This window comes from Cimex lectularius, unplaced genomic scaffold (genome assembly GCF_000648675.2).
Source record: "Cimex lectularius strain Harlan isolate CLEC.00 unplaced genomic scaffold, Clec_2.1 scaffold334, whole genome shotgun sequence".
Taxonomy (NCBI): Eukaryota; Metazoa; Arthropoda; class Insecta; order Hemiptera; family Cimicidae; genus Cimex; species Cimex lectularius.
Genome location: NW_019392892.1, coordinates 378,375 through 401,537, shown reverse-complemented (window position 1 = coordinate 401,537; position 23,163 = coordinate 378,375). Strand labels below are relative to the sequence as shown.

Genomic DNA, 23,163 nt, shown 5'->3' with positions numbered 1-23,163 from the left:
ATCGATACTTATACACATCGAAGGTTGCGGGGGTTCCTGGCGGCCGGGGCTTCCGTCACATTTGCAAAATCACTGTGGCCGTGGCTGGATATCAAAGTGTAAGGTTGCGATTAAATATCGATACATGCAATGAAAGTTAGGAGAAATGATCGATGCCTATTTTTTCAATCAATGATTACATTCAAATCGATGGTTGCGACGAATATTGTGAGAAAATATTGACACTTCTACAAGTTGATAGTTTCATTAAAAAAATCTATATTTATGCACATTAATGGCGGCGTGAAATATCGATGTTTACATCATTTGGTTCCGATAATATATCGATACTTATTTACATCGAATTTCGCGAATAAATATCTATTAACCTTTAAAGTTGCGATAAAATATGATACTTGCAACAAAGGTTGTGACAAAAAAAATCGATTCACCATACCTACGCAACGCAGGTTGTGGTAAATTATAGATTACTTTGTAGTATATTACGCATATCTAAGTTCTTGAGAAAATTTCAGTATTTATTCATATCGAAGGTTTTGATAAAACATCGATACTAGCAACGATGATTTGTGAGAAACTATCGAGACGTAGTCACATAGAAGGTTATAATAAAATATCTATTCATTTATGTTGATGGTTTTTATGAATTATCGACCTTTGCAATGAAGGTTGTGACCAAACTTCGAAGTTTGCGGGGGTTCCTGGCGGCCGGGGCGTCCGTCACATCTGCAAAATCACTGTGGCCGTGGCCGGACATCAAAGGAGTTTCGATTAAATATCGATACATGCAAAGTTAGGAGAAATGATCGATGCTTACTTTTTCAATCGATGATTACATTCAAATCGATGGTTGTGTTAAAATATCGACAATTTTATATACAGTGAGTGCTGTGGGAATATATCGATACAATCTTATCATTCTATTCTGGTGGAAGAGTTTTTCTTTCAATTAATGTCCTGTGGAGCAATAAAGCATTTTTGAGTCATGCTTTCAATTGTATAAAAATGGCGGATTATCGTCAAAAAACTATGGCTGTGGAAGGCATAAATTCGAAAATGAACAACTTGAGGAATCGAGCTTTCAGCCGCGTATTCTATTATGTGAGCGTTCGCATTATCTGCGGAAGTTGGTGTAAATAATTGAAGAAGCCCTATTCGAACAGGGAGCTTTTTCTCCGAAGTGAATTTTATCCATTACCAGCTACCGGTTTTCACTGTGACGAACAAGACAGACTGTTTCAAAAGGTCATTTTGAATCACTAACGATCTCCATATTGGAAATTTCCCCATATTGGAATTTGGACGTCACTAGAATTTTTTTAAAAAACAAGTTGGACAATATAAATTTCTGCGTGTTAAATTTGACAAATGATGCAGACGTAGCGCATATAACAAGGGTATATCGATCTAGTGGAATGTTTGTTGGTTGTAGCAGATTTCGGCATTTTATTCAGAACTTTAAAGCTGAACAAGCTGTTTCTAAAAATAAAATAATTTCTAGAGGTCGTCGAAGGCTTTATTATTTGGGGTTATTAAAACGCCGGGGTTAAAGGTTAAAGCGATCCGTAATAAGAGTAAACAGGTTTAGTTTTCCGAGGGGCAGTGTTATTGGGTAGCCCCGCGGATTCTTGATGGCAGGGGCGGCAGGGGGCCGAGGTGATATATCTGTAGGATTACCTTTCATAACCAAACTTTGTGTGGCCTCATTTATTAAAGGTCCAGAGCCCCTGCTTACCTCTTCCACTTCCACAGTTGCTATATTGTGGCCTTCCTTATTAAAGCCCCCGCCCACTCCGGTGGGCCGCAAGCCGCAGGCTCCCCTCCACCGTTCTTTCCGCCAAGTCCATCTTTTCAACTTTTCATAAATTCGTTGCGAAAGTGGCTGTTCAGCTCTGTCTATATTGCCGTGTAGGTCCCCGGATGTTTATGGTTTAATAACCGGTCTCTGATTTACAGTAGTTTTTACTTTTCCGGACCGACGCGGTGATGAGAAACTTCGGAAACGGGCTTCGGTCATGATTAACGTTTCCTTGTGTAGACAAGTATGAACGTTACGAGCAATGTATAAGTTGGACCATTTCTGGTTGAGGTCTGCATATCCTGAAAACAAATTTGGACGTCTCATATTTTCCTGTTTTTGTTTGTTTTGTCTAAATTTAAATTGTCCATATGACAATTATAAACGGAGATCAAAATTGAAGGATGTAAATCGACCTTTTCCCTGTTGATTTGACTTTTATCATGCTTTTATAACCAGGAGAAAATTATTACAACAATAAAACCTTATAGATTTTTTGGAAGACTTGCTAACCTTAATTACTTAGAAGTTAGGCCATATACGTAAGGGAAATTGTACCGTAGACCAGACCAACCATTGAAGATGGAATTTCATTTATAATCCAGGTTATATATTTATTCCTAATCGATCATAGTTAAGTGGATGATGGTATATTTACGGAGGCAGGATGGTTTTAAAATATACATATAAAAATAAGATGATCTACCGAATCTACTGGTGTATAAAAAAAATTCGCTTATATGATCTATATATTTATTTATATTTTCCTTTGGAAGTGCGATTTATATAGGGAAGAGAATGTAAATAAACTATTCTCGTGTGGATCCTGCTGATGCCATGCTGCTGGCATGATTGATAGCAAGTTGCAAAACTGTATTCAGTACTCGGTCTGGCCTGGTAGAGGCTGCGCATCCCGTTTTATGAACGTTGGTCAGAATTAAGGTTTTTTAAATTCTGATTAAGGTTTTAGTTGAGATAAAAAAATGCCAGTGTCACGAGCGGGATTCGAACCCACTACCTTCGGCTTGATACGCCGCTACTCTACCACTTGAGCTATCCTGACTTCGATCCACTCGGGCACTAACTTCCCATCTCAACCCCACTTATTGATGTTCCCTCCTTTTTGCCATTTTTCAAATGTCGTGTAATCTATTTGATTCTCGGCGACAAATGAAATGGCCACAGAGAGCTTTAGTGAAGTATGCTTCATTTTAATTCATTAAAATCACTATTTTTCGTGTTCCGCTTGACCAATTAATATCCTTCAATTAATTAAGGTTTTTAGTTGAGATAAAATGGTAAAAAGGAGGGAACATTCAAAAGGTGGGGTTGAGATGGGAAGTTAGTGCCCGAGTGGATCGAAATCACGATAGCTCAAGTGGTAGAGTAGCGGAGCTTGAAGCCGAAGGTCTTGGGTTCGAATCCCGCTCGTGACACTGACTTTTTTATGTCAAGTAAAAACCTTAATTAATTCAATGATATTAATTGGTCAAGCCGACCACGAAAAATAGTGAATTTAAGGAGTCGGTCAGAATGATAACAGGTTGGAAATAAACTATTTTGATTGTTGATCCGGTTGATGAGCATATTGCTCTTGTTCCAAGCGACGGCCAGAAAGTAAATCAGCCATCTCCACAGCCCATCCCCATTGCAGTGGTGGAGGATGTATAGCGCTCGTATAAACGTAATCCAGAATGTTAGTAGGACGTAAAGCTGCCATGGCCGTCTGGTACAACCTGTAGTGAATTCGTTATAAACTGGCCAGAAAAGTATATGATGTAAATCTGCCATCTCCTGTGTCTCCTGGAAGAGGCAGTGGCTGGAAATCCACCACCTTCACTGGTCCGTCTCATAGCGGATTTATTGCGCTCGTTATAATCGGATGCATTATAAAATTAGGCCAGAATGATAGATATAAATCGGCCATCTTCAGTTATTGGCCTGGTAGAGGATGTACTGCGCCCTTTATAAATGGAAGCCAAGAAGATAGCAGGATGTAAATTTGCCGAATATCTAACATATTTATTGATTGGTCTAGTCTAGGCTCTACTGCGTTAATTTTAAACGAAGGCCAAAAGGAGGCATGAATCTGCTATGACCAGATTTGTTCTGGTAGACGTCATACTACTCTTGTTCCTGTGGGACAAGAAGCGATAGAAATCAATTAGCCATCCCCAATGTTTAGTTTGGTAAGATACTCTACTGTGCTCATTTTAAACATATGCACTATCATAAAAGAAAGCCAGAACCTAAGACGTAAATCAGCGAACTTCAGCGGTCGGCTTGGTTGATGGCATACCAGCTGTAAGGATGAATGTTATATTTTTATACAGAGACCAAAAAGATATCTTCATTAATCATTTTCATTTGCTCTATATACGATGCTCTTTGTGTGTATTTCCAAACCATCCCACCCAACCTAGGCTCCGTATATATCGCAGCAACTGCAAGTATGATTAATCAGGAATTAAAATATAAATAACGCTATAAAAGAAAAGGTTTCGTTGTTTTCACTATTCTCTGATAAAAAAAGTAGAAATTCAAAAAACGTGTTCCCTTCTATACAGTCCTTACTCAACTGCAACAAAATCCATTCACGACAACAATAATGTTTGACATAATGTTCAGCTATGCTTCATAAGGTGATATTAGCCATATGTCTCCATAGTTTATGGTATTTATGGCTTAATAGTGCTGATTTACAGCAGTTTTTTTTTTCACCAACCCCTTTCGAAGCCCGCGGAGTTGAAACTTGGGAAACCGTCCGGGCACCCCTGTAAATTGTTATTTATAGGACACAAAGGGCGAATTAAATATGACCACGAGTTATTTATGCAGTGGGCGGGGGTACATTTCAATTCCGTTTATCCAATATTGTACAAGCAGTATGTAACAAATGCTATTTTAAATTAATATGCTTTTGGAAAGTACGAAAAATGTACCATGTCCACTTTGGGATCCTGTTTATCCGCTTAACTAAAATCTCGTTGCCATCAATATGTAAATACTTTTTAAGGATATATTTTTTATATAACATTTTCAAAGGTTGATGAATGTCAGTGAGGCCTTTAGTTCCAACTGATTTATTGGAAATAAAAACTTCTTTGATATTCAACCCTTGGTGATAGATTTCCACCAAAAATGTACGCCGGCCATCGAAAAAATATAACATTTTCCCTATAAATAAGAAAGTAGCGATATTACAACAGAATTGAACATTAAAGGGAAAAATTTTATCTGTGCTGTCTACAACGAAAATCCGTTCTAACATTAAAACGATTTAATAATTGATTGATTTCTATTTGAACAAAAACAATCACTTAACCGCTTTCTTTCCGTTTACCTTGGCTTTTAGAGAAATTAAGTACAATATATGTATCTTGTTTGTAAAGAGTGGCAGATAAAAAAAAAAAAAATCAATAGGTTGATAAATCAACTATAAACGAGAATTTTTACCAGTATATTATTTTTCAATTTAACCTCCTGCTTTGGAAATAAATCCAAGCGGATTGGAACGTTGTTGCTCGTAAAATGACCTGGGATGTGCCAGAATCCAATCACAAGGCTTCCCTGTATTGTCTAGAAACCCCGGTCTTCATTTTTATAAGAGGCCTGAAGAGGTGAAAAACGCAGGCCTTTAGGGTCAAGTTGAGGTCTTTTTAATTTTCTACAACGTTTAACCACTCAGAGCAGCATTATGATGTCGAACGTTTAAGGATGAGGTTTAAAATGGGTTCGCATCTTCTTTTTGAACGATAAGAAAGCTTCGCAATTGCAGAAGCACACAATAAGCAACATTATTTGTGTAACGCTCGTATAAATATACATAACTGATATTTTACCATATTCAGCGTTGGGACGGATAGATAACTGTCGAAAAATAACGGTCATGTTGCCTCTGGTTAAATCTTGGTTTTCGCCTCTTCCATCCTTCCCTATTACGTGTTTCTTCGGATTCCCCTGAATCAGTGATACACCCATGTTTCGACACCAGTACTATCAAAACAGCGATATACATCTCAGAGTTCTCTAAAATATTTAGACATAATACTAGGTAAAATAGACCACTATGACAGATAAAATTCACTCTTTGCATCCGTACATTTTCTTCCCTTTACTTAAAAACATTGATTTATGGATATGTAACCTAATTAAGATTGTAATACTACCCAACCTAAATTCTCTATCTTACCTTAAGTGATTACTAGGGTCATTTACTGGATCCGTACTCATGTTTTCGTCCTATTGGTTCATTTTTATTAAAATCATGCCTTTCTCAATATTTTACACTGATTCGAAGTCCAACGCCCACCTTATACTATACCCATATTGTTCGCCAGCAGCCAAATACAAAATGGCGCCGACTTACACCGCCGGACATAGGAGTTGAAATTAATAAGAAGATTGTTTCGGCACCAACGGGAATGGAAGATTCCAGATTGAGTAGATGTTAGTTTAAGAATGGTTAAATGAAGGAATAATCTGATTAATGAAATTTCTATGGCTTACAAGATGGCCGATGATCGTATTGGAGATGTGAAGGCGATGACGGTCTAAAGGCGACGAAGACGGGAAAGCGGTGAATGTCTCCTGAATGCGATATCGTGCGTTGTTCGGCGGTGAATAGGCCAGTGCACCGGCATGGTTCCTGTAGCATCGATGATGATGATGATATGGTGGATGATGAAATCCAGTGGCGATGACAATGAGATGATGCAGTCCAGGTGGTAGCCAGTGAGGTGATGGCGTCTTCCGGGAATAATGATGGATGATTCGTTCTTGGGATTATAATGATGATAGATGCAAAAACGAGATGAGATATTAAGGGAAAATGGCATTGATAGGTTTGCGGACCATGCGGTCAGGAGGTAGGATGCACGTGGAGGTGAAGATCGTATGGCGATTTGAAGGGGAATCCATGGGCGATAAAGCTTTACGAAACGGCGATTTTACACGGAGGTGAATTACTATGGCGCAACACTTTTGGGGAGATAGGGCGATAGAAGGTGTGCTCGCTCCGAGAGCTGGCGGAGAGCCTAAAAAGGCTGGAAGGGATGGGTTTTTGAGGAAAAAGGAGGGAAGTGTGTTACGATTGGTGGATTTCCAGAAGCTAGGGGTTGTAGGGGGTACAGTGTACGGCACAAACACATCCGTCACGAACACCTATCTAACCTAACACATCCCTAACCTTAACCGCAACTTAACTTAATCTAACCTACCTTAACCCTACCTGTGTTGTTTTAACCTGTCCCTTACCCCCTGGCTAACCTAACCGACCCAATTGCACCAATTGGGCCATCCCGGGTTCACCCTCCCTCCTCGAAATCATCAATAACGAGAAAATTGCTTATCCAACCCAAAACATCTCCATGTTAAATGTAACTTCTTCTTCTGCAAAGTGTTCTGAAGCGTTCTAGCAGAACTAAACTTCACGACTTCTGTTCTGATTCAAAAGTTCAATTTTTTCTTTGCACATTTTTAAGTCCTAGGTTTGCAGACCTGCAGATGTCTTTTTTCTTGTCGAACTTGACCGTATATTCTATGAGTGGTACAGTGGTGTTAAGTGAAGGATGCTTTTTCAGTGAAACTTAGGATTCAAACGTTTTCTGTTGATGTTAATAGTATTTAAAACACTAATTACAACCCGTAGATTCGAAATATATACCAAATGAATTCAAACTTCTCTACCTTAATAAAAGCATAAACTTGACAGCTGAGATTGAATAGTTGCCGAGATATTAAAATTATTATTATTATTTTTTTTTTTTTTTGCCTTATGATCTTGCATATTAGCCATAGTACGAATTCTTGTGTGTTCAAATTGGGGGTTATCGGGAAAAAAGGGCCAGAGGCGACGGTGGGAATCGAACCCACGACCGCGGGGTGAGTGTCTCTTATGCTAACCACTCGGCTACCGCGGTCCCCAAAATTATTTTTAAAAGTTGTTATAATATTAATACTAGAAATCAGTTCAGTCTATAAACTTCTGGAAATACAAAATGTTCGAACATTTCTTATTAAGTTGCCCGATATAACCTATAACCTACTTATGCTGTAATGTTGTCTCTTCCTAACCTAACTTAACCTTAAACATAAACTGTAAACCTGTACCTCTCTCGCCTAACCTGATCTAACCCAACTCATGTGTACTCATCTCTAACGCGAATTGATGACGTAAAATGGCCATGCAAAAAAATTGTACATTCAGCCTGAAACATATCCATGTTAAATGAACCCTCTTCTTATGCAAATCGGTCTGTAAACACCAGTCAGAAGTGGAAACCTCCCGACTTCTGTTCTATTGTGAAAAGGCGAGAATCCCAGTTGGCTGACACAAAGTTTACTAGGAGTCCGTCGTTTTACGATTTCAGTTAATGACGGGGTGTTTTTATATTTTAAATTTCAGAAGATGACGAATTTCGCGAGCATTTTTATCAGTACTGCTGGTCCCTGAACCAGAGAACAGCGGTCCATCCGTTCACAAAAAATTCTGCCTTGGAAACACTCGTATAATGAAATCTGAAGCGACACGACCAGAGCGAGCCAAAAAAAAAAAAAAAAAAAAAAAAAAAAAAAAAAAAAAAAAAAAAAAAAAAAAAAAGGTGGCCGCAACGGTTTGGGCGTTGACATAATAATTTATTTTTGTTTCTGTTGCAGGTTGCTGACGAAGAAAACCTACTCGCAAGGTATTTTATCTATTTTATTAGTTTAATTTGTATTTTAAATAATTATATAATTACCCTCATGTCGCTGACAATTTATAAATACCACCTATGACAATAATTTCCATATTTCCATTTCCTAACATACACCGCAGAGTTAAAAAGACAACTGGAGAATTATTATTTTATGTCCAAATTCAAGAAAATGAAATGAACTCAATTTTTGTATATAGTTATATTAATTATGATTTTACTGTTTAAGGTAGTTGTAACGACTGGTATGTACTTTTACTTCTAACAAAGAAATGCATGATGGGACGAAACTATCATTCAACAGCTCCTTGGTAAACATAACAGAGACAAAGTCTTTGCAATATGGCACTTAAATCAAAAGTAAGCATGTCCCTATGATCTGGAAAGTGGAAAAGATGACTATGATAGTAAACCAAGCTAAACCACTACAATGTCCTACTATAACTGGTTCATCCTACCATCGTCGAGTTTACTCAGGAAGCAGAATGGCAACCTACCATATTTTTCCACTATCTAATTGACGGTGTTATTATTGTAACATCTAACGTCTTTCTGAACCAATTGCCAAATGTTAAATGATATGTCAAAGAGGAGAGAGGAAAGAGAAGATTGCTAGCAAGATGAAAAACACAAAAAACACACAGGTCAAAATCCTTTCATGGCATTGACAACTGGCTACATAGAAGTTACAAAAGGGACAGGGAGAAAGTGAGAATGAAAGAGAGATTATTGGTTAACTGATGGATCGTTTTATTTAATAACACAAATTTAGGTCTCTTGGGTCTTTTTACACTTAACGTGAACACCAACAAATGGGAGGGAAAGAGTGATAGAGGGAGGGGGAGAGAGAGAGAGAGAGAGAGTGAGTGAGTGAGAGAGTGAAAGTGAGTGAGTGAGAGTGATCGCTCGAGAAAGAAGGCGTGAGTGAATGAAATGGAAAGAGAGTGATAAAAAGAAAGCGAGCGAGCGGGAGAGTAAGTAAAAAAGAGAGAGAAGGAGTGACAGAGAAAGAAAGACACCGACAGAAAAAAAATTGCCTCAAAAAAATTCTAGTGACAGTCAATGCTTAATCACCCTCATTGCTACGTTTTAAGTTGTAGTGAAAAAAAAGAAGAAGAAGAAAAAGTACTGAAAAATCTTAGGCGCTCTTAGAAGGCGAATACTGCATGGGATCTTTACAAAATTGTCAAAAATAAAGCTTGATTTTAACATAAAGAGAGTAGGATCCGTTCATTAAAGAAAGGTTAAATGAATTAAAGAAACTATATGTTCGTATTTTGTAGATAATTATTTATTAAAAAAAGTGTTAAGAAATAACACATAACATAATTATTCCGGGCTTTTTACAAAATCACGACTATCTATGTGTTTTTTTTTTTCGAGAGTTTGCAACAGCAGAGGTCATATAACCCCTCAGGGTGCCGTTGTTTTTGAAAATATCTCATTTGTAAGTATGTCGTGTTCGAATGCACAGCCGCTGGATTCGAACCCGGGACCTTCACCTTACAGTAATGAGCGCCGTGTCAATGACTAAAACGTTGCGGCCACCGACCCAACCCTGTATTTTTTCTGTTGCTAATAAATTATACAATTTAGTTCTCTATTAAATCATATGGTATATCAATAAAATAGTTGTGATTTGGTTATTAATCGTCATTTTGGTCCGCTTATTCTCGCTTGGTTCTGTCAGATGCGGTTCGGCATTCCGCCATTTTTAGTGATTTTGCGATTTTTCTGTCTTTATAAAGTTCTTCTTTTACTGTTCTCATTTTTATTTTTAACTGCTGATGAAACATCTCCATTCCCCTATTTTAAGCGCCGAAAACTCAACTGAGACGAACTACAAACAAAAAATCCGTGATCTTCAAAACCCTTGAGGTGTTATTATTCGTTTAGGTCAATGTTTAATTCCACATTGATCTGTAGTCATCAGATTTTCATGTAATAATTTTTTTTCATCAATTCGAATTGGCCTTTTCCTTCGGTGAAAAACCTTGATTTTATTGTTTGGTTTATCGTACTTTTTTGACATAGGATGTACTGATACTACTTAACATCCACTCGAAACCTTATTAAGGCGCATCTTTTGAGAAATTCGCCAATCAATAAGATACATCACAGCAGTGAATTTTTGAAAAATTTCGTCAAATATCTTCCAATATTGAAATTTTTCTGTCGTGCCAACAGCTATCAGGTGGACTGGAAAGATTCAGTAGATGACTCATTTTTCATACAATTTAACATAGATTTTATAAATGACCTCAATTTTGATGAAAAACGCATAAAAAAGTTAATTTTTTCTGAAAAAATGTAAAAATAATATTGTCTCTTTCCGACGAATGAATTAGAAAAACCGTTTTTGCAACATTCTACTCCATTTACAGTCTATTATTACCCAAAAACATTTTTGTATCACTACCCAGTTAGTTGGTGAGTTTTTTGTGTGTAAAATATGCATTTTTCTTTTTTAAATCCTAACTCAGATATGCAGGGTATCACAAACAATTGTATTATAAATACAACACAATTGTTTTTGCTGCATATTCTTAAAGTAAGTCGTTTCTTTTATGAAAAATGAGTTTTATGTTATCGGAATCACTCAGGGATACTATTATTTTAGAATAACAGTAGAGACGTTCGGTCTTTTTGGCTTTTGCCTTTCTTCTTTCTCAGCCAGGCTTAAAAAAACGCTTCAAACTGTTTTTCTCTCTCACAGACTCACATCCATCCTCGTTTTATTCATGATCCGTTAAAGGACTGAATTGACTCCACGCCAACATACTTCATGGATCTTTTATCGTAATTCATTCTACTTATTGTAGGAAATGTAAAAAAATAGGTTTTTAAGATAACCCTAAGGAAAAAACCAAATGGGGTTATATCAAGTCAACGAGGTGGTCAAGGAACAGAACCTCGGTGATCCGTGAAAGATTTACTACGTATGAATTGTGAGCAGGACATCCATCGAGATGGAATCACCATCAATAGCAAGGAGAATGTCAAAGGAGAAAATGCAATTTTCTAAGAATTTTTTTTAAAGATATTGCAGTTTTTTTTTTCAACATCGACATCAGCTTAGCTGCGAAAAAGGAGATGAATAAATCCAAAAAGAACGAGACTGTATTATTATTGGGGAGAAAAGACCAATCTTTTCCATATGGGAAAAAGTCTCCTCACATTGGGACACTTTTTCAAATAATGTTCGATCAATTTGACTTGTTTTGTTTGCCCGATTGGGAATGTATGACGAATAGTTAACAAAATTTTCCTGTGTAGTTTTTATTTGATAAGAATTTTCATTTAATAATTTAAGGAAAATATTGTCGGTTTTTTCGAACTATAAATTTTTTTCTCATAAACTATAATGTATTTTTTACATTTCCTTAGGCATAAATTTTCTTAAACATCTGCGTAATTATTGTAAAAATTATTTCAAAAATCGGTTTATAACATTCTAAAAACAGTGATTTTTCAGGTAGGGAAAATACTGAAAAAGTGGCGATCCACGACGAAAATACGGCGCTATGACGTTTCATTGAAATCCTCGGCTCCTTTTGATGGTTTATAAAATAAATCACTATTTATTCCACTGTAAACCAAACCGACCACACATGAAACTTTTTCCAGCTCAGTTTTACATTTTCGTTCAACCTGCGCAACTTTTTTTAAATTTTTTCTTTAGATAGGTCATGTAAAACGAGGAAAAAAAGAGTATACCAGAATTCATTATGTTTAACAAAGAATGCTTTAAAAATCAGGTAGATCAAGCTTTAAATTCAAAAGGAGTTTTTTACGAGAATGCTGATCGTTAACAATATACAATAGTTGTGCTAGTTTTTAATTTTATTTTTGGAAGTATATATTATAATCAATGTCATATTTTTATGACTTGAATATTTCTTTTTATACTTGAAATTTTATTTACATTTTACACATATAAAAAATTAATATAATTTTATATAATTATTTTTATATTTTATAATTTTTTTGGTTAATTATAAATTTTTATAATGTATTTCAATATTTACAAGGAATTCAAAACGCGTTTGAAGATAGAAGAAAGTAATTAAATTTGAAAATGATATGTTGATGAACTGTTATACTCACTTCTTCTTATTAAGTAAATTTGAATTTAATCATTTGGAAAAAATACGGTGCTCGGAAATTTATTTTGCGAACACCTTTAGATGCTTAAAAAGTGAAGGATTTTTAATTTAATTTGAGGATTTAAGGATAAAATACATTTGGCAAAAAGTCGACTGAATTTAACAGCAAACAGCATAAATATATATATTTAAAAAAAATGTTTAATGTGATACCCTGTATGTCTGAGGTAGAAAAAAGTTTTAGATCGCCGAACACAGCGAGGATGAGCGGAGGAAAATCATCGGTAACGACCAAATTCCGTGTTCCTCGCGGTCCGCGCACCAAAAAATAATTGGTATTTTTTAAGAAGGACTAACCTGTTCGCCAATTTTGTAGCATTTTTCAACATTTTTCCGGCATAATTGTTATAATAAATCCATATTGTTTATTGTTGATTTTTATTGAGTTCGCAAAAAAAATCCCAAGCGATAAGTATTTTTACTTGATAATGTAATCAACGAAATTGTATTTTTTAAATTTTTTTTTTAGAATTTTAGAGATTGAAGTGTTAAGTTAAAATTAACTGAAAGAAAAAGAGAGAAGGAAATTATTTATATTGTTGGCTAAACTTACTACGGTCTTGTTTAGCATTTTTGCGATAAAATATTTCCACTTTACGAAGAAATATCATGTTAAAAATAGTATTTCATGACAAAAGAATTAAGAAATCTTACAAAATGTAGATTGCAATATAATTTTTTTTTTTGTAAAATTTAGAAGTGTAAGTTTTTAAGTTGGCAATAGACAAATATTGAAAGAAATATAGAATCGTGCTATATAAGTGCATTCAACAGGCAGTGAAATTGAGTTTAAAAAAAAAAATTAAAAAAGTTTGCGAAAAAACTCACGTGTCTTGGGGCTGCGACCGGCCAGGGGGCGGTTTTGGGCGAGAGTGTGCCGTCGTTGGATGGGCGTCGGGTGCTCTTCTCTTTTATACCTGCCCCCGCCTCTTCAGCCTTTGGTGGGGGCTGCCACCGTGCCGCCCCCTCCGCTAGTACGCGTCTGCCTCCCGGTCCGTCAGGACGCGATAGCTCTTTTGAGAAAGTACAATTTTTCTCTATTTCTCTCTCCCTCTCACACTCAACAGGGCCGAGCTCATTATGGACGGGAAATTATGCCGTATCCTCGTGTTCTTTTTGTAAATAAGTGCTCTTCTAGTTTAGAAAAACAATTGTTATATAACGACTAACAAGTTAAATTTTTTGTTTATAAAAAAAACGTTCTTTTTAAACAAAAAATAACCCAGTGCCTGTGCAATTTTTTGTGTTTAAAGTGTTACTTTTCTTGTACATTACCTATCGATTCGAGTTGAAATAAATCGCAAGAAGAGGATAAGCGTAAGTTTTTATTTTATTATTTTAAAAAAACCAAAACATTTAAAGAGATAAAAATCTAAGCTTAGGGAAGAAAATATTAGAAGATAGGCTAAACCAGCAAGACCGACATATCTCCCAGGTTTAGCATCTTTGGCGCCGAATTTCTTCACCTTTCCGCAAATAAAACATAATGAACAAATTAAAAAAATAAATAATAATTGAAAAACAAATAAATACATACATGAAGAAAATAATAATATTTTTAATATAGCTATATATTTTCTCAAAATTGGTTGAAAAATCGTAAACAAATTCGAAGTAGCATGCCTGAAAATTATGGAGTAAAATCGGTTTTGGATAGGAATTCTGTTGTTTTAACGGGCCACTACATATCTCGGGGATAGTTATGATCATGTATACTAGGAAGGGCCGAGATTGTGTTTCTCTGCCACTGCGGCCTTTTGGCTTATTGTCTCTTCTTAGTTTTTAGTTCTCCGTTTTTGCTTGGTTTCTCTTTTTTGTATATCCTTGGTTTTGGCTTCATCGAACTACTTCGCATTCTAAAATGATATATTATGACCCTTCTATTTGCAACAGTGAGTACTAGTCTTGTTGAGGGTTGATACCCCTGGGAAAAAATCTTTTAATTTTTTCTACTTTCTCGATCATTTGTGAAAATTTCTTCTCTTCCAATCAGGAAATGTGGTTAAAAGAAAATTTGAATATCGCAATATCGAATGAAAATCAACCTGAGCACTTCGTGTTTTGTAATTTAAATTTAAAGCGATCAGTAAATTAATTTTAACCAAAATTTTGACAGAATTGAAAAACCTGAAAAAACTGGAAATAATCCTCAGGCAAGGATCAACTGAAAAACTAGGATAAAGTCAAACAAATTTTGTATAAATCCTTCAATTTTATGTTATAAAAAAATATAAACTGTTAATACAGCTATATAATGACTAATAGCTATTTCTAATTAATAACTGACTGCAGATTATTTACCAAAAAATGTGAAAAGTGATTTTAAAATCCCTTGCTTCATCACTTCCGCTTCTTTCAATTTCTCTTTAAATTTATTTTTAAGATTTTGGTCAACTCTTTATATCGCGATTATTATTAGCATTATTGTGTAATTTGAAAACAGAAGATTTACATTTTATTGGATGATGTTTTTGCGTTCAGAAGTGAAAATAGTGCGTTTTCTTATCTTGGTCGCAGACAATCTTTTTCTTCTTTGTGTGGTTTGGAACAAGTCATTTGGTAATAAAGGTAAATCTTCAAAATAAATTCCGGGACTCAGTCGAATCGCGCCGACGAAAGACAGAAAATATGCATTAATAACGGAAAACCTAGGTTTTTGCCTTGATTTCAATGTCAAAATGATCGAAATCGAATAGAAGATTTCCATCTATATCTACTCTTTGATTGACAAAAACCCGAGGTTTCTAGCTTTTTTCTTCTCGTGAAAAATTCCGTTTTTTGGCTCATAACTACAAGTTTCTCAGATTCTATGAAACCCATCCAACTTCATTATATTTCATATAATTTATCATCACATGGAACAACATTAGTGTACAATTTATTAAAATTCTCAGGGGTTGCAATGCGAAAAAATCGCAAAAGTTGAAAAAAATATTCTTAGGGTAAAAGTTTGACATTGTATAAATTATTTTCTATTATGTTTTTGATGTTTTTTATAAACCCTACTAAAAAAAATTTAGTGTGTCATAATTAACATTTTTTTAAAATTTGGGGATATTTGAACTAGTGGTCGTATTAGCGAAAGGAACTCACTTTTCATACAAGGAACATGCATGGACCCCCTAAATTCTTGATGTAAACCCAACGAACTTTCTATTTTCTTGGCGTTAAGGTCCCAAAAAACTAAAGTTTATTTTTTTTAAATTTTTTTTAAATAAATTAATGTTTGTGGAAGTTGATTTATACGATAAAATTTTCTTAAATTATTTTTATCGCTTCATTGCGTGTCTGTACCTGACTAGACCTTCGGTTATTGAGCAATGTACGGAAATAAACTAGAAAAAATCTATTAAAAAAAAATTGTTCACTATATTTTAATGTCTGGAAAACAATAAGTCCGGTTGCACGGTATGTTTTTTTGGTTTGTTTGTCACGCTGCTAGTAAGTAATTCGAGCGTTTTCGATTATCTTGAACTTCCCGATCTTGCTGAGTGAGTCTGAGTGTTGGGGCATTTCGCCATCTTCAGTATGTCTGTGTGATTGTGTGAAGTCACGTCTCTTTTATAAGGTATCCGCAGACAACCATTCTCATGACATGAGATTCTTGTAATATTTTTTTTATAAAATGTTTTATGTATTATATGAAAGAACAAAATGTTTGAAAAATAATTCGAAATTTTCTGTCCTTCCGTTTTATTTTAAATCTTAAATATTAAACTATGAAAGATGAAGCATCTAATAAAAACGATAGAACATGATTAAAGTATAATCTAATAAAATCAAAATAAAAGTTGGTCTTTATATAATTATTAATTATTAGTCTTTTTATCATTATGGATTTTCAAAATTAAAAAAAAAATTATATACAATATTGACCGTTGTGGGGTAAGAAATGTACGGTTGTGGACTGCAAATGGAGTAGAATGCAATAAAAATGGATTTTCTTATTCACTACATCGGAAAGCTAAGATTATTTTTATTATTTTTACAAAATAAAGCCTATAAAAAATTTTTGTCCTTTACCTATACATTTTTCAAATAAATCGAGCTCGATTTTAAAATATACGCTCCAGGGTTGTATATTTTTTTAAGAAGATGGTCAAAACTTAAATCAAATCAGTATGGGTTTTAACGGGCTTTCTAATTTCTGCTGTATACTTTAAAAAATGAACCTGCTCAATGGTGAAAATTTTTACTAATGTGAAAAGAAACGTGTTTCTTTCGAGACAATATTTGATCGTACTCTAAGTCAGCAATCAGTCTGTTAAATCCACTTTCTCTGGAGCAAACCTATATATGATGTAATGTAATACTTGTGTGAAGAATTTCAAAAAATCGTTGCTCCAGGCAAAACCTCTGTGAAAACTGCGGTTTTCAAAAAAAGCCAACTTCTTTTAATGAGGTTTCGAGTATTGTATGTTGGTTATTTATCGAGGACGCTAAGAAAACATATAACATGGGAAAATAATTGTTAGATGGTAGCTTAGTGTCCGTTGAATGTCATAACCATTTTAATACTTATTTGTATTATATATATTTATTATCTATTTTAGTAATTATTTTCAATTAAAATTTTTGAGTCTTGCCGCGATTCGAACCCAGAACCGCTAGGATCTCTCAGGATGTAGATTAATGATGTGATTTCAAATAAACTAATTAAAATTAAATAAATGATCCCTGAATGTAAAATCTTGGTTTTAGGAAAGGGGTAGATTAAATGCGAAATAATGAGAGAATTTATTAAATGAAAAATGTAATATTACAGATTAATAATTATTCTGAAACCGTCAGGTGCGGTCTGGTGTCATGTAGGTTTCAGAAAAACATTTTCTTTATCGTGGCAACGTTTCGATCTTTATTGAGATCATCTTCAAGGCTCAAAGTGTGAATTTTTCTTTATTTATTCCCGTTTCTTGCCTCTAAATAATAACCGAAAAAATCTTATTTTCGACAGTTTTTTTATGTTAATACTCCCTTCTTTGTGGGTGGGTTTTTAACTTGTTTGAATAGTTTGTTGATTATATATTATATATTTTACTTACTTACACAGTGTTATATCGTAATAAATGAAGTTCTACTGGGATGCGATTATTGCTAACTATAAATATATTCACTATTTTTCGTGGTCCGCTTGACCAATTAATAACATTCAATTAATTAAGGTTTTAAGTTGAGATAAAAAAGTCAGTGTCACGAGCGGGATTCGAACCCACGACCTTCGGCTTGATACGCCGCTGATCTACCACTTGAGCTCTCGTGACCTCGATCCCTTCGGGCACTAATTTCCCATCTTAACCCCACCGTTTGAATTTTCCCTCCTTTTTGCCATTTGTCGCCGTGAATCCAATCCGATTACACGACATTGAAAAATGGCAAAAAGGTGAGGTTGAGATGGGAAGTTAGTGCCCGAGGGGATCGAAGTCACGATGGCTCAAGCGGCGTATCAACCCGAAGGTCGTGGGTTCGAATCCCGCTCGTGACACTGACTTTTTTATCTCAACTTAAAACCTTTATTAATTGAACTATAAATATATATTGTACATTTCAAAGAAATAATTTAATATTCTTCTCATCAATTCCTCCTAACGAACAAAACAATAAAAAGGAAAATTCTATTTTTAAAAAACCGTGTCCTCAATTTCAATTTAACGATGTTATAAATTAATGTTCTATTTTATATATTCGGATCACGCCCTGACCCTTCCGCAGATGTTCAAGCTCGAGGGGGGGAAAGGTAGAATTAAACGGTCTAACTGCCAAAGCGAAACACGACGGACAAATAAAACTTACTTAATAATAAACTTATTGATAGGCTTTCTGATGAATCATTGCAAAAATATGAATGGCAACTGCCTTCTTGAGTTTAGGGGAGAAAATAATGTAAAGTTTTGAGGGGTTTTTCTGTGAAAGAAATTTAATTGGGGAATATACAATTATTCGAAGGTCCGTTGAGGAGACGTAAAAAGAAAATGAATACAGTACTTTTCATTGAACTTAAAGAATTGTTTTCCTCGGAGAATCAATTTGGAATGCTTTAAGATTGAAAAAGTACAATAGTATTTGAGATAATGCATTTTCCCGTCATTGCTGGAAAAATAATATCCCAATTTGACGGTGAAAATTAGCAGATTAAAGAAATGTTCTTAATAGGAACAATGAAAAAAATAATACTTTCGAAAGGTTCGTCTAACAGACGCATGTAATGAAATTTCCCTCTGTACTATTACATTAAATTATCTCTTGTTTCACTATTATACAGAGATTTTCCAGTCTAAATCCTCCTCCATAAAATAGTGAAATCTGTGATAATTTAAATTTAAAAGCCAGAATTTAAACATCAACTATTAAAAAATATTTTTTGGACCGGTTGCGGACATCCCAAAAAAGTTAGCAATCGCTATTAAATAAATAAATTCATTGTAAAAAAAAATCGTTTCAACATAATCATAATAAAAAAATTCTAGCTAATATTGTTACGAAAATGGAATCAAATTTGGGTTGAATAATAAGTAGTTTACCTTACATTTGTTCATATGTGCTGTTTTGGCAGTTTGCTTATGCACTGCATATTACCATCAGTAATGTTTTGGTTAGAATTATGATTTTTTTCGTTTTTCTATCTTGGACTTTGAATGTTTCTATTTCCCCTTCCTATTTTATTTTATTTTAGTTTTATCTTTCATCTCTTTAAGTTTTTTTATTGCCTAAGATAAAGGGTTAATTTGAAATTAAAATGAGTTTGTTTGAAACTAAAAAGGTTTGCATTTAAATTTCAACGGTTAATTTGAAGTTTAAAAGGGTTAATTTAAAATTAAAATGAGATAGTTTGAAGTGTAATTAGACCTTAAAATGAGATAATTTGAAATAAAAATCTGTTAGTTTGAAGGAAAAAAAAGTTAATTTGCAATTAAAATGGTTTTTGGGGGGTGGTAAAAATTATGGTGTTCCAGAGAATGGGAACCAACTCAACGAAATCTGAAATGACAATTGGATAGCGGGAAGTTAAAAAGAGTTAATTAGACCTTAGAAAGAGTTAATTTGAAATTAAAATCTCGATTTGTTGATTAAAAAAAAATTTGCAATTAAAATGGTTTTCAGTGGAGGTTGAAATTATGGTGTTCCACAGCAATGATACTAATCACCTCAACAAAATCTGAAATTAAAATTGGATAGCGTGAAGTTAAAAAGGATTAATTAGACGTTTAAAAGAGTTAATTTCAAATTAAAATCTATTAGTTTGATGATATAAAAAGTTAATTTATAATTAAAATGGTTTTCAATGGTGGTAAAAATTATGGTGTTCCACAGCAAGTATACTAACGAACTCAAAAGAATCTGAAATTAAAATGGGTTAGGTTGATATTTAAGTTACATTTAAAACAGGATTAATTTACAATTAATGAGTTAGTTTGGGATTAAAATTAGTTAATTTGAAATTAAAAAGGTTTACACTTAAATTTCAAAGGTTAATTTGAAGTTTAAAAGGGTTAATTTGAAGTTTAAAAGGGTTAATTTGAAGTTTAAAAGGGTTAATTTAAAATTAAAATGGGAAAATTTGAATTGTAAATAGACCTTAAAATGAGATAATTTGAAATAAAAATCTGTTAGTTTGAAATTAAAAAAAGTTAATTTGCAATTAAAATGGTTTTCGGGGATGGTAAAAATTATGTGTTCCACAGGAAGGGTACTAACCAACTCAACAAATTCCTAAATTAAAATGGGATAGCGTGAAGTAAACCAGGGTTTATCAGACCTTAAAAAAAGTTAATTTGAAATTAAAATCTCAGTTTGTTAATAAAAAAAATTAATTTGCAATTAAAATGGTTTTCAGTGGAGGTTGAAATTATGGTGTTCCACAGCAATGATACTAACCAACTCAAAAGAATCTGAAATTAAAATGGGTTAGTTTGAATTTAACAAGGATTAATTAGGCATTAGAAAAATTTAATTTGAAATTAGAATGGGTTAGGTTGAAATTTAAGTTACATTTAAAAAGGATTAATTTACAATTAACGAGTTAGTTTGGAATTAAAATGAGTTAATTTGAAATTAAAATTGGTTAGTTTGAAGTTCAGAAGGATTATATTGAAAATAATATGCGTTAGTTTAAAGTAAAAAAATGATTTTTTGAAATGAAAGGGTTTGTTTGAAGTTAAAAAGGGTTAATTTGAAATTAAACAGGAATACTTTGAAATTTAATTTATATTTAAAAAGAGTTAATTTGATATTACAATGGGTTATTTTGACATCAATAGAGGTTTATTTCAAATTAAAAAGAGATACATCAAAATTATAAAATCGTTTATTTGATGGGAAAATCGTCAATTAAGACTTTAAAACTTTACAGGGTGTCAATTTACTAGTTTTCGCTTGAAAACTATTCAACCTATAAGAATTCTCGAAAAATATTTTGTCAGCAGCACCTCTAGTTTAAATTAATGCAATTTTTTAAACTTAAGCTTTTTTTTCTTTTCCTGGAGTTCGTTCGACTTTATGAAAAATATGGAAAACCATTTTTAAAGCAATATTTCACATCTCTCATTGAAAATTTTTCTAAAAATTTTTGTACTCTAAAGCCCAGTGTTTTCTTTTCAATTTTTGCCCATGATATTATAAATCGTAAGTATAAAACTTCCAAAATTTATTTTTAAAAATTTCTGTTTGTCTTTTAACACCAAGATTATTCGGTTAAAATTTAACCCTTCCTCGATATCTTTTATAAGAGGATCAAATTCGACTGCTCTCAATCAAAAATCCGGATCGTTTTATCGGCGCCGAGCGTGCGGATCATACCTCATAATGGCATGATGGTTCAAATCACGTGATCCCGATTTTCATCTTGTTTTCCGTTCTTTATGTGTTTAGATGGTAAACAGCCGCCTGTTCTGTGCGTTTGAAACGATTCCTTCCAGCACCCTTTACACCTTTACGGAACAAATAATCACCTAAAAAAAGTATAATTAAAAACTCGTTCGGTTTCTCAGGAATTATATAATCTATTTTCCGAACAGGTTGAATCATTGCACGAGTTAGAAAAACCTAAGGAAAAGTTTAAATTAATCCAGTAAATCGTTTTTCAACCCTAAAATCGGATATTCTGTCTAGTTCGTAATGTTCGAGCTGTTCTTCAGATCAGCCATCGTGATTACGCCACTGGTGACTTTAATATCGACACATGTTCTACGTAAAAATGTCATTTTTTTCAATTTATGTTGGTTATAATTTAATACTGTATGTTACTTCATGCTAGAATCATTTAATATATTTATTAGCCGGATCTGCCTAGTCTTGCTGGTACTGCCGATCAGAATTTTAAATTTTCAGGTTTTGTCTTTGTATCATGGAGGCAGTGGCTTTCTATGTATTCGAACACGCTCTCCTTTGAGCATTTTATATATTAGCGTGAATGTACAGTTTAGTGAGAGTTAGTAACAGTTTATGTTGTTCGGTTTGTGTTATGATGTGATGGAACATAATGATTGAGTGAATTGATCTGTTTATTGTATGTTTGAGTATAAATGACTAGAAGTCCCAGAATTTTACATATAGTAGGAAGTTAAGTGGTTTTTTTCTCAATAAATTATCTCTTTAAATGTACGGTTTTGAATTAAAAGGACAAAAATGTTTTATACTAATTCTTAATAATTCTCCAGGTGTCTTCGGGCGAGATCTTCAACACTACCCGACAGTTCCCGGCCCCCTTTTTCCTTTTTTCCTCCCCCCCAAAAAATATCGTTTTGACAAGTTCCCCGGAGCGTCTCTCCTGGGGCCTGCGCGGCGACTGAGGGTATGATCTGGTATGGTACGAAACTCTCTTAACTGTTTTCCTTCTAGGAAGAGATGCTCACGATCCTTGGCACTCTCCGTTTGGTCGCTTTCTGCTGGCTGGCCGTGATCACCAACGGTCAGCATGGTGAGTTGATTTTTCATATTGTTTACTACGCGCCCGTGGACGAACGTTATGGAGCTTTTGCCTCGAGGAGAAATCATGTGATAACATGAAAAACATCACCAACAAAATATGTCAATAAATTTTTCTAGAATCGGTTCCTTTATTTTGCTGAACATTTACTTTCAAGGAGAGGCTGTAAAAAACGGAACAAACCTTTTTCCATGATAATGATACTTTAGCCTCAATAAATACAGTAAAACTTGATATATAAATTAAAATGTTTGCGGCGTTTTTATTTATTTCATTATGTTTCTCAGTTACAATGAATATACATCTAAACTTAGTTGACATAGGTTGAAAGACGAACAATTCCGCTTTCTAATAATTTTCATAACTGTGTCTGGGTAAAATTCCAAGAAGGTATAGATTTTTAAGTGGAATATCGGACACCAAGAGGCACAAACAATAACAGCTGTAATAAAGAGCAAAAATATATATTTTTAATTTTCGATTGAAATTTGTAGTTAATTAATTAAGGTTTTTAGTTGAGATAAAAAAGTCAATGGCACGAGCGGGATTCGAACCCACGACCTTCGGCTTGATATGCCGCTA

At 34.0% G+C, this 23,163-nt stretch overlaps 1 protein-coding gene across 8 annotated transcripts in view; it reads left to right on the top strand.

Annotated features, from left to right (window-relative positions):
- LOC106663447 (tyrosine-protein phosphatase Lar) overlaps positions 1 to 23,163 on the top strand; it is a 312,386-nt gene that overhangs the window by 14,007 nt on the left and 275,216 nt on the right. For all 8 annotated transcript variants that reach the window (XM_024229112.1, XM_024229115.1, XM_024229109.1 and 5 more), the window contains exons 2-3: positions 8,456 to 8,484; positions 22,494 to 22,572. In XM_024229112.1, the coding sequence (XP_024084880.1) occupies positions 22,500 to 22,572 (73 nt within the window). In that variant the 5' untranslated portion in view covers positions 8,456 to 8,484; positions 22,494 to 22,499. The remainder of the gene's footprint in view (positions 1 to 8,455; positions 8,485 to 22,493; positions 22,573 to 23,163) is intronic.